This window comes from Scyliorhinus canicula, chromosome 18, assembly GCF_902713615.1.
Source record: "Scyliorhinus canicula chromosome 18, sScyCan1.1, whole genome shotgun sequence".
In the NCBI taxonomy this organism is placed as follows: Eukaryota; Metazoa; Chordata; class Chondrichthyes; order Carcharhiniformes; family Scyliorhinidae; genus Scyliorhinus; species Scyliorhinus canicula.
The window spans coordinates 74,639,537-74,657,020 of record NC_052163.1 but is presented as its reverse complement, the minus strand read 5'-3'; the positions used below and the strand labels follow the sequence as shown (position 1 = coordinate 74,657,020).

Here is a 17,484-nt window from a genome sequence, read left to right as displayed (position 1 = left end):
TTCTTATCATACAACTAATTTGTTACTAAGTGCATTAACAGCCATTAAAGTGTCATAAAACTAATATGCAGTCCGTGTAATCAACTTTTAGAGTGGCATGATACGTGCAAATTAAGACTTCAACAGAAACGGAATTGCATTCAAAATGTAGAGCATTGTTGCTTCTTCCCATTTAGGAAAGCTAATAGATGTTCTAATGTTGTCAGTTATGTTGGGTCAGTTGTGCAATTAGAGCTTTGTATTAATTGAATTAATGTAGAAGATCTGGGACATGCCTAAGTTTTCCAGTCTCCCTGTACCTGTGCTGCTCTGTACCACTGCTACTATACACCAGAATACTTGCATGTGATCACATATTTTTTAAAGTGAGAATATTAAGTTCCACTTGGGCACATGGATGGAAGGTGAGTTTCTTTAATACCTGTTTCTTCAAGCAAATCTTCAGCACCCTGAAAGCAAATGAGATTAGAAATTATTAAAGCTACTTGCATTTTACATGAAGATTACACATAACTACAGTCCACAGACCATTTAATATAGACAAAAGTGATTTTTCAAGCTTATTTAGCTGACCTAAGTACAATAGTATTTACAAGCAAACATTACCTGAATTACACTTTAATGCATGTTTTAACAGAGCAGAATATGTCTTTTCTGTGTTCACCTCAGTGAATATTCCCCACTTCCACACTCCTGGCATAAGCCAGGGAAACAAAAACCTTGAAAATGATGTACTCGCAGGCCAAGTTGATTTCAGAGAACACCCAGTTACGTCACAGATAAAGAATACAAAATACACAAACTTTTTTAAAACTGCTCAATTTAAGGCACTGCAAAAACAAAAAAGTTTTCACAGTGTTCTGGCAGCTGTTAATACTACAACTAAACCAATCGATTTAAAGTGTATCATCTTGGAAACACAAATGCGAGTTTGCTGTTGTACTATTAAAATTGACAAAGGAATTTACCTCGACACTGTTAAACATGCATATTTCCCAGAGCATGTTTTGAACAAATAAGAACTTTTGCGAACTTTTAAGTAGAAAAATCCAATATTGGCTTAGAGGTTGCTGACTGCCCGAGCAAATGGCAAGTTGTTTCAAATCGTGTCCCACGGGACTCAGTGTTGGGACCCTTAACTGTTTGTGTTATATTTAGCGTGGCCAATCCACCTGCCCTGCACATCTTTGGGTTGTGGTGTTTGAGACCCACGCAAATGAGGGGAGAATTTACAAATGTCATAAGTGGCCCGGGGCAGCGATGCTAACCACTGCGCCACCCTAGGGTATTGAACTGGAATGATCAATCATGATCATAATGAATGGCGGAGCAGGCTCGAAGGGCCAAATGGCCTCCTCCTGCCTCTATTTTCTATGTATGTTTCAATGTAAGTTCAGTCAATATTTTGCACTTTCTGCTCATTCAAATTTTCCCTTTTATAAACGTTTCACTTTCTTGTACTTGCAGTAGACAACATTGGTTACACCAACTCTTGCCATTTACCTCATAATACCACCTCATCTACAAACACAATTTAACTAGGAACTAAAATCATACTGAACTAGTGATCAACAAATATATTTGCTTTTAAACAGTGAAATTAAGTTCCTAAACTATTTTAGCAGCAAGACCAACCTCCAGAAGCAGGAAAGAAAACTGACCTTATTACATCTACACCAGCAACTTCCTGCCAGCAGAAAATAACTTCTAAGTTTGTAACATTAGCTTCTCACGAAAGAAAACTGTCAACAGTATTATCATTACCTAAATGGATCAGCGCAGTTGCTATTTCATACAAACATATGAAATGGGAGCAGGTGAAGGTCATTCGGCCCTTCGAGCCTGCCCCACCAGTTGATAAGAGCATGCTCATTGATTTCAAAATTACTTTTTTCAAAATTAATCAAAAAGTGGCATCCTACTTCTTTAATTGACATGGACGACTCCTCTGCAGTGCAAGGCATCTCTGTGTCAATCGTCTTCTTTGGTTCATCCACAATCTGAAATATTATATCAAGTATTAAATTCTTCAGGCAAAAAGAGCTTAAATTGAACGGACATGCAGAACATGTCCACTGAATGTCTGCAGTCAAAATGCTACATGTAAACATATTTTGTTTCAAATCCAGCAGCAAAGTGACCCTGCAGCTCCAGAAATAGATGGATTCAGTCCCTGCCAAAACATAATTCTCATACTAATATTATGTTACAAGAGGTTGAAAATCAAGGCGACTTTCTGCACGCAGTCAGATTGTTATGAAAGCTGTGTCAAAGAGGAGCTTCCTGTTCCTCAGTACTGCATTTCACCCATTACAGCAGAACTGAACGTTTGTAAATTGAGGATTATCATTGCTGGGTTGAAGACCACATTTGACACCCAATAGGAGTATTTTAATCATTAGCACTATCCAAATCAGACATGAGTTAATGAGTACCATTTTGAGTGCATTTTTTTCTTCTCTGCTCTATCACAGGTTTGTTCAATCCCAGCAATCTCAGACAGCGCCACATTTTTGTCATGCTCTACGCTTGAGTTGGCAACTTTTGAGGAAATCTGAGTTACGCTCAGTAGAAACCAGATTGAGATTAAGACCAGAATCTCACAAATTTAGCCAACTCGTTGCCTGACAGCAACTGTTCCGCTCTCCCATTATTCCTCTGCTTTATTGATATAATTTCTCACTAATGAACTCTGCCTGCAGCAAAGCATTGCCTGAGCCAACTTCAGTCCTCCCCAGCGAATGATTCTCTAATCTCTTCCACCATCCTTGTTTATCTATGCAAAACACTTAATATCCTATTTGTAACTGTAACTGAATACAGTTCAGTGGCCTCACCTATATTTTACACAAATTCCATTTCTTTACACCCCTATTTATAAATCTAAAACATATTTTCCCTTTTTATGGACTATCCATTATCCTTTCATTTCAGCAAGTTATTGCTACTGCAGCCAAAGAGGAAGCAGCTTTTATCCCAAAAGTCTGGGTGATATGTGAACCCAGGTCAGGAAAGTATTTTAAATTCACTGCACTATCAATCCCTTGCCATAATAAGTCAAATTCCAAGTTCAGCTTTGCTCCCTTAACTGTAGATTCTATCCATCAACAATTGAATGCAAATACACATCAAGAAAAGAGTGAGTTAAATTAAATTCTTCATACTTCAGCTGGAAGATCTGTGCTTAGAATTAGAGGTGACTTCACAGGTTCTTCTGTACCCAAAGGCAGCTGCATAGTGATATCTACAGGTAGTCCTACGTGTTCAATATTGTCAGTTAAGGATGCAGTTATTTGCTCAATCTCATTTTCATCAGCACACCCTGCCATTGCACCTTCGATGTCAGTTTCAGGCCCAAAATTAACATCCAATGCAGAAATGTCCTGTAATTGGTCAACACTGGCTTCAATGTCCTCCTGTAATGAAAGATGCACATTACTTTAGGGTGTGACCAGGAAACACTCAAAACATATAACAAGTTATCATTCTGTAGATTTTGTAACACCCTAAATAGCTCACACAAAGTTAAAACTTATAATATTGAATTTGAAGAACTAACAGCTGGTCAATTTTCTAACCAAGGCTTCATACAGCTGGTCCAACCAGACAACCCACTGTAGTGAAAAACATGTCTATCATGAAGTATTACTACATAAAGACAGGTCGCACTGACTAATTCAATAAAATCAATTGGGTCTTAAATCATTGCTCTGAAAGTTTGCTGGTCAACGAAAGCAGCTTAATTTGTATTTCACCACACCAAAGTGGAAGTGCCCATCATTGCTGTGCTGAAGAAATTATCTAAACTTGGAACAGATTTTATGATCAGCAATTATCTTAAGAACTGGCAAATCTTCAACACCACTGATTATGGTTGTTCAGAGACTTGTTCAAACAGAAGGCTCTACAGAATAGCACCTGAGAAACTTTTCGGCGAGAATTCAGCTGTTGGAGTGGGCGGAGCTAGAGTCAAGCGGTGAGTATTTAAATTAGCTGCTTCGTGGATTTGAGTCTTTTCGGCAGGAATTCAGCTGTTGGAGTGGGCGGAGCTCTTTCGCTGGTCAAACAGCGGCCACAGGGTCTTTGGGGATAAATTTGAAGAGTGACATCACAGCAAAGCAGTGACCTGATTGGCTGGTAAGGAAAGTGCTCCAATTAGCAGTAGCTGGGAGAAATGTAACTCTTTGTGTGTTGGTAAGTATTGTGATTGGTAAGTAAAATCTTTATTCCTTTCACTTATTAGATATATTTGTAATCAGTTAAAGTAAAGTGTAAAAATGGCAGGAGATCCCAGACCCGTGTTATGCCCCTCGTGCTCAATGTGGGAATTTAGGGATGCGGCCGATGCCCCTGACTCCTTCATGTGCGGGAGGTGTGTCCAGCTCCAGTTCCTGTTAGACCGCATGACGGCTCTGGAGCTGCGGATGGACTCACTTTGGAGCATCCACGATGCTGAGGAGGTCGTGTATAGCATGTTCATTGAGTTGGTCACACCGCAGATTAGGATTGGTGAGGGAGACAGGAAATGGCTGACCAAAAAGAGAAAGAGCAGGAAGGCAGTGCAGGTGTCCTCTGCGGTCATCTCCCTCCAAAACAGGTATACCGTTCTGGATACTTTTGGGGGAGATGACTCACCAGGGGAAGGCAGTAGTAGTCAGGCTCATGGCACCGTGGCTGGCTCTGCTACACAGAAGGGCGGGAAAAAGACTGGCAGGGCTATAGTCATGGGGGATTTAATCGTAAGGGGAGTAGACAGGCGTTTCTGTGGTCGAAAACGAGACTCCCGAATGGTATGTTGCCTCCCGGGTGCACGGGTCAGGGATGTCTCAGATCAGCTGCAGGACATACAGGGGGAGGGTGAACAACCAGTTGTCGTGGTGCATAGAGGCACCAAAGTATAGTTAAAAAACGGGATGAGGTCCTAGTCAGAATTTAGGGAGTTAGGAGATAAGTTAAAAAGTAGGACCTCAAAAGGTAGTAATCTCAGGGTTGCTACCAGTGCCACGAGACAGTCAGAGTAGAAATTCAAGAATAGTCAGAATGAATACGTGGCTCGAGAGATCGTGCATGACGGAGGGGTTCAATTTTTGGGACATTGGAACCGGTTCTGGGGGTGGTGGGACCATTACAAATCGGATGGTCTACACCTGGGCAGGACTGGAACCAATGTTCTAGGGGGTGCTTTTGCTAACTGTTGGGGAGGTTTTAAACTAATGTGGCAGGGGGATGGGAACCAGATTAGGAAGTTAGAGGTCAGTAAAGAGGCAGCAACTAAAGCCAGTATGGTACTAGATAATAAACTCATTGTGACTACGGGGAAGAGTAAACAGGGAAGAGATGATGAAAGCAAAGGGACAGGTGGTCTGAGGTGCATTTGATTTAATGCGAGAAGTGTTGCAGGCAAGGCAGATGAACTTTGGGCTTGGATTAGTACCTGGGAATATGATGTTATTGGTATTACTGAGACTTGGTTGAGGGAAGGGCATGATTGGCAACTAAATATCCCAGGGTATAGATGCTTCAGGAGGGGAGGTAAAAGGGGTGGAGGAGTTGCATTACCGGTCAGAGATGATATCACAGCTGTGATTAAGGAGGGCACTATGGAGGATTCGAGCAATAGGGTGGTCGTGATGGGAGATTTTAACTTCCCCAACATTGAATGGGACTCATGTAGTATTGGAGGCATAGATGGAGCAGAATTCGTAAGGAGCATCCAGGAGAGTTTTTTTAGAGCAGTATGTAAATAGTCCAACTCGGGAAGGTGCCATACTGGATCTGGTTTTGGGGAATGATTCCGGCCAGGTGGTTCCAGTTTCAGTCGGTGCTTACTTTGGGAAGAGCGATCACAATTTCGTAAGTTTTAGAATACTCATGGACAAAGACGAGAGTGGTCCTAAAGAGTGCTAAACTGGGGAAAGGCCAAGTATAACAAAATTCAGCAGGAGCTAGGGAATGTGGATTGGGAGCAGCTGTTTAAGGGTAAATCCACATTTGAAATGTGGGAGTCTTTTAAGGAAAGGGTGATTAGAGTACAGGACAGGCATGTCCCTGTGAAAATGAGGGATAGAAATGGCAAGATTAGGGAACCATGGATGACGGGTAGAATTGTGAGACTAGCCAAGATGAAAAAGGAAGCATACATAAGATCTAGGCGACTTAAAACTGATGAAGCTTTGGAGGAATATCGGGAAAGTAGGACAAGTCTCAAACACGCAATAAAGAGGGCTAAAAGGGGTCATGAAATATCTTTGGCTAACAGGGTTAATGGAAATCCCAAAGCCTTTTATTTGCATATAAGGAGCAAGAGGGAAACTAGAGAAAGGATCGACCCACTCAAAGACAAAAGAAGGAATTTATGCGTGGAGTCAGAGGAAATGGGTGAGATTCCTAATGAATACTTTGCATCAGTATTCACCAAGGAGAGGGACATGATGGATGTTGAGGTTAGGGATGGATGTTTAAATACTCTAGGTCAAGTCTGCATAAGGAAGGGGGACGTTTTGGGTATTCTAAAAGGCATTAAGGTGGACAAGTCCCCAGGTCCGGATGGGATCTATCCCAGGTTACTGAGGGAAGCGAGGGACAAAATAGCTGGGGCCTTAACAGATATCTTTGCAGCATCCTTGAGCACGGGTGAGGTCCCGGAGAATTGCTAATGTTGTCCCTTTGTTTAAGAAGGGCAGCAGGGATAATCCAGGACCCGTTAGCTTGACGTCAGAGTAGGCAAACTCTTGGAGAAGATACTGAGGGATAGGGTCAATTCACATTTGGAAGAAAATAGACTCATCAGTGATACGCAGCATGGTTTTGTGCAGGGAAGGTCATGTCTTACAAACCTAATAGAATTCTTTGAGGAAGTGACAAAGTTAATTGATAAGGGAAGGGCTGTAGTTGTCATATACATGGACTTCAGTAAGGCGTTTGATAAAGTTTCCCATGGCAGGTTGATGGAAAAAGTGAAGTCGCATGGGGTTCAGGGTGCACAAGCTAGATGGATAAAGAACTGGCTGGGCAACAGGAGACAAAGAGTAGTTGTGGAAGGGAGTGTCTTAAAATGGAGACGGGTGACTAGTGGTTTTCCACAGGGATCTGTGCTCGGACCACAGTTGTTTGTGATATACATAAATGATCTGGAGGACGGTATAGGTGGTCTGATTAGCAAGTTTGCAGATGATACTAAGATTGGTGGAGTTGCAGATAGCGAGGGGGACTGTCAGAGAGTACATCAAAATATAGATAGGTTGGAGAGTTGGGCAGAGAAATGGCAGATGGAGTTCAATCCAGGCAAATACGAGGTGTTGCATTTTGGAAGATCTACTTCAAGAGCGGACTATATGGTCAATGGAAGAGTGCTGGGGAAAATTGACATCCAGAGAGATCTGGGAGTTCAGGTCCATTGTACTCTGAAGGTGGCAACGCAGGTCGACAGACTGGTCAAGAAGGCATACAGCATGCTTGCCTTCATTGGATGGGGTATTGAGTACAAGAGTCGGCAGGTCACGTTACAGTTATATATGACTTTGGTTAGGCCACATTTGGAATACTGCGTGCAGTTCTGATCGCCACATTACCAGAAGGATGTGGATGCCTTGGAGAGGGTGCAGAGGAGGTTCACCAGGATGTTGCCTGGTATGGAGGGTGCTAGTTATGAAGAAAGGTTGAGTAGATTAGGAATGTTTTCGTTGGAAAGACCGAGGTTCAGGGGGGACCTGATTGAGGTCTACAAAATTATGAGGTATGGACAGGGTGGATAGCAACAAGCTTTTCCCAAGAGTGGGGGTGTCAATTACATGGGGTCACGATTTCAGGTGAGAGGGGGAAAGTTTAAGGGATATGTGCGTGGAAAGGTTTTTACGCAGAAGGTGGTGGGTGCCTGGAAAGCTTTGCCAGCGCAGGTGGTAGAGGCAGGCACAAAAGCATCATTTAAGATGCATCTGGACAGATATGTGAACAGGTGGGGAACAGAGGGAAGTAGATCCTTGGAAAATAGGCGACGGGTTTAGATAAAGGATCTGGATCAGCGCAGGCTGGGAGGGCCGAAGGGCCTGTTCCTGTGCTGTAATTTTCTTTCTTTTAAATAGAAGCAAAACAGCAAGTACATTAACAAAGAATATTTTGATTATATCTGGCTTAACTAGCATAATTTAACAGATATGGTAGGGTACATCAGACTCCTGGGATGCAGAACCTGTGCCATAAAGGACACCAAGCGGCCTCCCATGTCACAGACAACCAAGAATAGAAGACATACCATCAGCGGGAGAAATGTAAACGCTACGTTTTGGAGCTTGACCAATAGTTGTCAATGTGGTCCAGCCATGAGGATGAGTTGTCTCGTGGATTGTATCTTGCAGGAGTGCAAACAGAAGGGGACTGGGTGACGACCAGACAAAAACTGCAGGTGACCCAAGAGCATTCTGTTCTCTAATCAGGATTCAATCCAAAGTACTGATGGAGAGCACATCCAAAGACAAGACCACCGCATTATGGGTGGCTCATGTGAACAGAGGGAGAAAAATGTTCAAACAACAGTTAAATGGGATTCCATAGTTAGGAGAGCAGACTCGTGTTTCCATGGTAGCAGACATGATTTCAGGGTGGTGTGCTGCTTCCTTGGTGTCAGGGTCAAGGAAATAACAGAACAGCTCAAGGAAGAGGGGGACCACGGTAAACATCAATACCAACAACGGGTAGAAAATCAGCTGAGGTTCTGCAGACAAATTTTAAGGAATTTGGAAAGAAACTAAAAAGCAATACTTCAAAGTGAGGACTGAAACAGGTTGGAGTAGGTGAATACATGGCTGGGGAGATGGTGCTGAGGGAGACCTTGAGATTCTTCAGGCACTGAGACTGGTTCTCGGAAGTGGGTTCAGTACAAGCTAGACAAGTTGCACCGTAATATGGCAAGGACCAATATCCTCATGGGAAGATTTGTTAATGCTTTAAATTAGTTAGCTGAGTTAGGTTGAGAAGCTGAGCACAGTTTCAGAAAGAAGAAAGGCAGAGTTGAGAATGGATGGGAGAAAAATTAACAAGTGGGAGGCAGAGTAAGGTTGATCGTGCTTAATATCTAAATGCAAAGGGATTTTGTACAATGGCAGGTTTGTACCTTTCCGCTTCTACCGCCTTCGGGGATACAGGACAAGGTAGTTTTGAGAATGGGGGTGGGGAAGGTATCGGAATCTATAAGAAAAACTTATGGAGTGGGAGAAAACCCAGATGGGGGGGTATCAGAAATCTATTTAAAAACTTATATGGCAGCACGGTGGCACAGTGGGTTAGCCCTGCTGCCTCACGACGCCGAGGTCCCGGGTTCGATCCCGGCTCTGGGTCATTGTCCGTGTGGAGTTTGCATATTCTCCCCGTGTTTGCGTAGGTTTCGCCCCCACAACCCAAAAATGTGCAGGCTAGGTGGATTGGCCATGCTAAATTGCCCCTTAATTTAAAAAAAGAAACAACTTATAGAGTGGGAGGAAACCCAGATAGGCGAGATAAAACGTAAATGGAAAGATGAGCTGGGTAAGGAGTTAGAGGCAGGCCTGTGGGAGGACGCTCAGAGTAGAATCAACACGTCCTCTTCATGCGCCAGGTGTGTGAGGTGTGCAGAGGGCCCGTAAACCATGTGCACATGCTCGAACTTTAGGGGATTCTGGCAGGGATTTGCAGATGTCATATCCACGGTACTAAAAACGAAGATGGCGCCAAGTCCGAAGGTGTCGATTTTTGGAGTATCGGAAGACCCGGGTGTCCAGGGGGTGACAGAGGCTGACGTCTTGGCCGTTGCTTCCTTGGTAGCCCCGAGATGGATATTACTAACATGGAGGGACTTGAAGCCCCCGAAATCAGGGGTATGGTTTAGCAACATGGCTGGGTTTCTCAGACTCGAGAAAATTAAGTTCACCCTGAGAGCATCAACGTTAGGGTTCGTTCGGAGGTGGCAGCCGTTTATCGACTTCTTCGGAGAAAACTAAACAGCAGATTCAATAAGGATGGGGGAGATTAGGAGGTAAGGGAGGGTAAGGGGGGATTTTTGTCTAGATTAGGCAGTAACAGTCAGTGATGGGGGTGGATGTGTTACACACTGAACTAAGTTTACATTTGTATTTGTATCTTTTATTGTTATAAAACCATAAATGCCTTAATAAAATGTTTGTTAAAAAAAATACCTAAATGCAAGGAATATAGTAGACAAGGCAGATGAGTTGAGGGCCGTCATGGGAGTGTCCCTTTAACAAATGTTTTTGTCTTATCATATGGCTTCAGTGATGTCATTGTGTGGGTGGAGCTGACCTATGGCTGAGTTTTACTTTCGCTTTGAGGTTGACCTGGTTTTGTATCACACAGATTGGAAAGAAGTGTCCTTCTATCTTCAATTTAAAAGCTGTTTCCAGATTACTTGATAACTTTCTGGAAGGAATTCAAACCTGCTGTTTTGGAAAGGACCAGGTTTAACCATACCAAGTCTTAAAGATAGTAAGAATGCCTTGTGTTGGGGCACACTTTTGAAAAGGGGTTTCTGGGATCTTGTTATTAAATTGGAACAGTTAAAGGGGGAAATTTATAATGGGTGATACATAGATTACTGTAGCTGTGTGGGGTATTTATGTTTGTAGTTGATAAAATGCTTACTGTGTGTTTATAAAAATATTAACTAAATTTGTAGAATTATCTTTGATTAAAAGTGCTTAAGGCCTCTATTGAACACCTGAAAGGCAGACACTTGTGCTCAACATAGCCAAAATCAATAATCAGTTGTAGGCCAGGTGAACTCCATGATATACTTTTGAGTTTTCTAAACCCTGGCCCATAAGAGCACAGATTGCTACTTTGAAGTATTATTGCTTTTTGTTTTTGCTGAAACATGGTTTAGAAATGGTCAGGAATAGGAACTTAACATTTGTGGTTATTTGGTTTCCAGGTGAAAGGGAGAGTGAGGAGATTGGGTGGCAATATTTATAAAAGAAACAATTACAACTGTGAGATGGGATAGGTTAAGAGGGATAATCAGGGCAATCACATTGCTGGAAGTGGGGTTTCCAAATAACCGAGGAAGACAGAGGATTAAATTTGTCGGCAAATTTCTGACAAAAGCAGTGAGGCAGTAAAACAGTTATGCTACTAACTGGGATACAGTCAGTGCAAAACTCACAGCACTCCTGAACTGCATTTAAGAGAAACATTTTATATAGTATGTGGGGCAGGTGGAAAGGGTGTTAGTAGGATAGTGATCAAAATTCAGTTGGAGTCAGCAGTCGTGGAAAAGGATTCCAAGATTAACATCCACAAAAAACAGGGTGTGGCAGTCAAATCCAGAATCCCTGAATGACGATGTGTATAAATCCTAAAATAAACCAAGAGGAAGCTTGTCAGACATTTAGAGCTTAGTAATACAGAAAGCCTAGAATAATAAATGTGTAGGGCTAAATTAGAAGGAAAATCAGGAAAGCAAAGATAGTGCATGTGAAAAAAATGAGGAAAACCAAAAAAATGTTTTAAATTGTGCGAACAGCAAGGGGAAAATGAAGGAAATGGGCTTATTCGGGACCAGAAAAGTTAACTGTGTGTCGAGATGGAACATGTGGCTACAGCTTTAATTGCTAATTTACAGTCGCCTTCTTAAAATAATGAGCCGATGACATCATAGTTAAGGAGGATCAATGTGAAATATTGGATGGGAGTAACATTACAAGAGGAAGTATTAAAGGATTTTGCATCTTTTGAAAGTAGATAAATCACTACGTATATCCCATTTGTTTCTTGTCACGTTGACGGTAGAGTGAAAAGCATTTTTCAGCGAGCAGCTCTACAGATCATTAAGTACATGAAAAGAAAAAGTAAACCTCCCCAACCACAGGTGTGGGCCAAAGGATTGGAGGACTAAGACAATTGTTTTGTTGTTTAAAAAAGGCAGTCATTGTAATTAAATGCCAGTTAGCTTAACTTCAGATGTTGTCTTATGATTGGCATCAGTTCTGAGGGACAGTATAAATCTTCATTTAGAAATGATGTGGAGATGCCGGCGTTGGACTGGGGTGAGCACAGTAAGAAGTCTTACAACACCAGGTTAAAGTCCAACAGGTTTGTTTCAAACACGAGCTTTCGGAGCACGGCTCCTTCTTCAGGTGAATGCCTGAAGAAGGAGCCGTGCTCCGAAAGCTCGTGTTTGAAACAAACCTGTTGGACTTTAACCTGGTGTTGTAAGACTTCTTACTTCATTTAGAAAGGCATAGACTGATCAAGGCAAGTTATTATGGATTTAAGAGACAGTTACACCTGGCACAGATGGAAATTCTTTTGGGGGTGAAAGATATGGAGGGCAATTCTGCCAAAAGAATGGTGAAGTGGCACTATAGTCGGGAATCGCAGTTGAGACCTGCCAGGTGTGTGCGCGTGATCCAGATCACAATTCACCCACTCAACTCATTTTTTTGAGCTTGGGGAGATTCTCACTAAAAAATTCTACACTTTTAAGTTTTTCTGGTGTGGAGAACGAAAGACACCAACAAGACCGGCTCCTCAAAGATCGCAAACGTAAGTTGAAGGTCCACCACTCTTTCCCCTCCCCCCCCACCCCCCCCCCCCCACCCCACCCAACACAAACATGGGTGGCACCCTCAAAACTTGACCTCAGAGGACAATCACCTCTCCATAACTAAATAACCGCGTCAGCCCACTCCCCCCACGTATACATGAGGGTGACCCTGCCCCACTCCCACCCATTTGCATAGGCATCTTAGAATCCCCTACCGTGCAGGAGGCCATTAGGTCCATCAAGTCTGCACGACCCATCGAAAGAGCACCCCACCAAGGCCCACAACCCCACCCTATCCCATTAAGGGTCAATTTAGCATGGTCAATCCACCTAGGCTGCACATCTTTGGATTGTGGGAGAAAACCAGAGCACTCAGAGTAAACCATTTGTAGACACTGGGAGATTGTGCAAATTCCACACAATCACCCAAGTTTGGAATTGAACCGGGGGCAGCACAGTGGTTTAGCCCTGCAGCCTCACGGCGCCACGGTCCCAGGTTCGATCCCGGCTCTGGGTTACTGTCCGCGTGGAGTTTGCACATTCTCCCCGTGTTTGCGTGGGTTTCGCCCCCACAACCCAAAGATGTGCAGTCTAGTGGATTGGTCACGCTAAATTGCCCCTTAATTGGAAAAAATGAATTGGGTACTCTAAATTTTTAAAAAAGTTTGGAATTGAACCCAGGTCCCTGGGGCTGAGGCAGAAATGCTAACCACTGTGTCACCCCATCGGGCCATCGCCCCCTCCCAAGTGAGCATACCCTTCTATGGCAATGCTGAGGGGCTCCCATCTTTAACGCCACCCTTTTCATGGGCATCACCTTTATACACACTGCCTTGGCCACCAGGGCACTGCCCCGCCCTGTCACTGACCACCTGGGAGCTATAATGGCCTCTAAGTCCCCCAGCATGGCCATCACATCTGGTTCCCGTTTTTTGGAAACCAGTACTGATTAGCACTGGCATCATGCTGCGCTGACTGGGGCTAGTGAATCCCGGGAGCTGGGAGATGCTGGCCTTGAATGGGCTGTGCATATTTAAGTTTTAAGACTCATTTAAATATGTATATCTGGATCATGCCAAGGCAGTGGCAGTTGGCAACATTGCAATCGGTTCGACACCAGGCGAGAAACTCATTTTTTGGGCTATCCCACTATTCGCAAGGAATAGGGGTAACTGCGCCAGGCACAACGTGGCCAAAAAATCTCACCCATAATTGTTGAGGCAAGTGTGGTGGATAAGGTGTATATGGGTTTTAGCAAGGTTTTGACACATTGCAGGATGATCAAAAATTGTAACGGCCCTTGGGATCCAAAATTGGTCTTAGCAGCAGAAAGCAATGGTTAACAGTTGATGGGCGTTTTTACAACTGGAAGGGACTTACCAACAGGATTCGACAGTGCTCACATTTGTGGTTAATTTTGTTGCAAACATGTGGTTTCATAATTCATATGGTTTAGAATATAACTTTGGAAATTTTGTGGACAAATTAAAAAGGCCGGTTCTCCCTGCCTAACCATCAGCCAAACAACATGTGTTCTACACATGGTTTTCTTGTTCTGTAAACCGGTTAAAACAACAGTTTTTAAAATACGCTTTGGGAATTCAACCTTCAATTTACTTGTCTTTTGACGAAAGCAAAGGAACTCTTGAATCAACAGATTTGGCAACGTGGTTGGAACATTTGAGCTACGTTAACATTCAGAAGGTGCCTCCCAAGTTACGCAATTGCTTCACGAAAACTACACTGCACTATTTGGTCCATTGTGGACAATCGTAGAATAAGGATGAATTTGCTGCATTTATAATAAACTGGCTGGTTTAACTCACTGGGCTAAATCGCTGGGTTTTAAAGCAGACCAAGGCAGGCCAGCAGTACGGTTCAATTCCTGTACCAGCCTTCCCGAACAGGCGCCGGAATGTGGCGACTAGGGGCTTTTCACAGTAACTTCATTGAAGCCTACTCGTGACAATAAGCGATTTTCATTTCATTACACAGAATTTACAGTGCAGATGGGCTATTTAGCCCATCGAGTCAGCACCGGTCCTTGGAAAGAGCATCCCACTTAAACCAATGCCTCCACCCCATTTCCGTAACCCACCTAACCTTTGTGGTCACTAAGGGCAATTTAGCATGGCCAATCGACCCAACATCTTTGGACTGTGGGAGGAAACCAGAGCACCCAGAGGAAGTCCACGCACACATGGTGCAGACTCCGCATAGACAGTGACCCAAGCCGGGAATCGTACCTGGGACCCTGAAGCAGTGAAGCAACTGTGCTAACCACTGTGCTGCCGTTAAAAGCTCACCACTAAAAGCTAAGTTTTGTCAATTCCACTTATAGATAAATGTTAATTACTATTAATATTGCTGAAGAGTAACAATCAAAAGTTTTTCATCTCAAATCCATCGGGACAAACTAAAGAATGCCAAATATCAGACGAACAATTTATATTACAGGAGAAAGCGGTGTTGATTGGTTGACAGTGTTACCATTGAGAGAGCAATGAGAAACTAACAGTTCCCAAGCTCCTGGGTAATAAAAAAAGGAACATGGCTTGAACATATTCCTTTCATTATAAACTGGTTGTTAGTGTAGCTATTCGTACACTCAGACCCAGATTCGATCCCGGCCCCCGTCCGTGTGGAGTTTGCACATTCTCCCCTTGTCTGCGTGGGTCTTGCCCCCACAACCCAATGAGGTGCAGGCTAGGTGGATTGGCCACACTAAATTGCCCCCGTTAATTGGAAAACAAAATTCGGTATTTAAATATTAGAAAAACACTAAAAAAGGATTGTTTAACAAGTGCTAGTCAATTGCAAAGTCACATCTAACAAAGAAAGTTTTGTTTTTCATGGGTCGGATGGTTAAGTACGGTCTGTACTCTTTCAATTACAAACTGATTTGGTTAAAGCACCTATCTAGTAAACAGGAGATCCTGAGTACCAATCTCAGCAGTGCCTTTATCCAATTACAAACTGAAAGAACATGGGGCGAAATTCTCCCCCCCCCCACGACGGGTGGGAGAATAGCGGGAGGGCCTTCCCGACTTTTTTGACGCCCTCCCGCTATTCTCCCCCCCCCCCCCCGCCGAAATCCCGACACGAATCGCTGCCGCCGTTTTTTTACGGCCGGCAGCGATTCACAGCTGTTAGAAGGGCCGAAGTCCCAGCCCTTTACGACCTTTTTACGAACGGCAAACACACCTGGTCCTGCCGTTCGTAAAAACGTCGTGACCACCTGGAAAAAAATAACCATGGCACCGATTGGCACGGCAGTACCACGGCCGTGCCAAGGGTGCCATGGGCCCGCGATCGGTGCCCACCGATCGCGGGCAGCGGGCCCGATGCCCGCGCACTATTTGTCCTTCCGCCGCCCCGCAGTATCAATACGCAGGGCGGCTGAGGGGCAACCCGGACCGCGCATGCGCGGGTTTCGCGCAAAAACGCGATGACGTCACCCGCGCATGCGCGGGTGGAGTCTTCCCACCTGCGCATGCGCGGCTGACGTCATATGACGCGTCAGCCGGCACTAAGTCCGACAAGCGGGCTTAACGATTTTCGTTAAGCCCGACTTGTCGGAGCCTCCGACGTCGGGCTGCTAGCCCCGACGGGGGACCAGAATCGGTCCCCCGTCGGGAAGGGGCGCGATGCCGTAAAACCCGCCCGGGTTTTACGGCAGTTTGACGATTGCTCCCGTTTTGGGAGAATTTCGCCCATGCTGTTTGATTGGATCAATCAATTTTTGAAACATATGGCCCATGTACCTGACATTGTACCGGTACTGAAATTCATCATTAGTTAAGTGTGTGTTAATGCTAAACAACATCGCTGGCACTGAAAATCAAACCATGGAAAAGGTGAGGACCTATTTCTTCAGATTTTAATTATGTAGGTAGCTAAGAAATAGGAGCAGGTGTTGGTTATACAGCTCCATGATCCTACTCTGCCATTTAATAAGATCATGACCATATCTTCAATTTCCATTCCACGTTCCCGCTCCTTTAAGGCCCCAAACGTTTGTTTCAGCCTTGAATATACTCACCAGCTGAACATCCAAAGCCATCTGGGGTAGAGATGCTTTCTCCCCATAACCTTTGATCCCATTCGCCCCAATGCTATATCTAGCCACCTCTTGAATGTATTCAATGTTTTAGCATCAACTACTTCCTGTGGTAATGAATTCTACAGGCTCACCACTCTTTGGATTAGGAAATGTCTCAAATGGTTCACCCCGAATCCTCAGACTGTGACCCCTGGTTCAGGACACACCCACCCATTGGTAACATCTTCCCTGCATCTACCCTGTCTAGTTATGTTAGAATTTTATAAGCCTCTGCGAGATCCCCCCTTATTCTTCTGAACTCCAGCAAGAACAATCCCAAGAATCAATCTCTCCTGATTTCCATTCACCTGAGGAAGGAGCATTGCTCCGAACGCTAGTAATTTTAAACAAACCTGTTGGACTTTAACATGGTGTTGTCAAGACTTCTTACTGTGCTCTCCTCATATGACAGCCTCCGCCATTTCTGGAATCAGACTGGTAAACCTTCGCTGCACTCCCTCGAGAGCAAGAACATCCTTCCTCAGAAGACCAAAACTCGTCACAGTTCACCCTCTCACTCAACTTGATATCAACTGCAAACTTTGAGATGTTGCATTTTGTTCCCTCATCCAAATCATTTATATATGTTGTGAATAGCTGGGGTCCCAGCACCGATCGCTGTGGCACTCCATTAGTTACTGCGTGCCAATTTGAAATAGACCCATTAATTCCTAATCTTTGTTTCCTCTCTGCTAACCAGTTTTCTATCCACCTCAATACAATTCCCCGAATCCCAAGCGATTTAATTTTGCACAATAGTCTCTTATGTGGGACTTTGTCAAACGCCTTCTGAAAGTCCAAATATACCACATCGACTGCCTCCCCCTTGTCAACTGTACTGGTTACATCT

The 17,484-nt window shown here is 43.9% G+C and overlaps 1 protein-coding gene across 4 annotated transcripts in view; it reads right to left on the bottom strand.

Moving 5' to 3' along the window:
- The window catches only part of safb (scaffold attachment factor B), a 102,384-nt gene that overhangs the window by 74,390 nt on the left and 10,510 nt on the right, over positions 1-17,484 (bottom strand). For all 4 annotated transcript variants that reach the window (XM_038777311.1, XM_038777310.1, XM_038777312.1 and 1 more), the window contains exons 4-6: positions 3,165-3,416; positions 1,923-2,000; positions 422-449 (exon numbers count right to left, since the gene is read on the bottom strand). In XM_038777311.1, the coding sequence (XP_038633239.1) occupies positions 422-449; positions 1,923-2,000; positions 3,165-3,416 (358 nt within the window). The remainder of the gene's footprint in view (positions 1-421; positions 450-1,922; positions 2,001-3,164; positions 3,417-17,484) is intronic.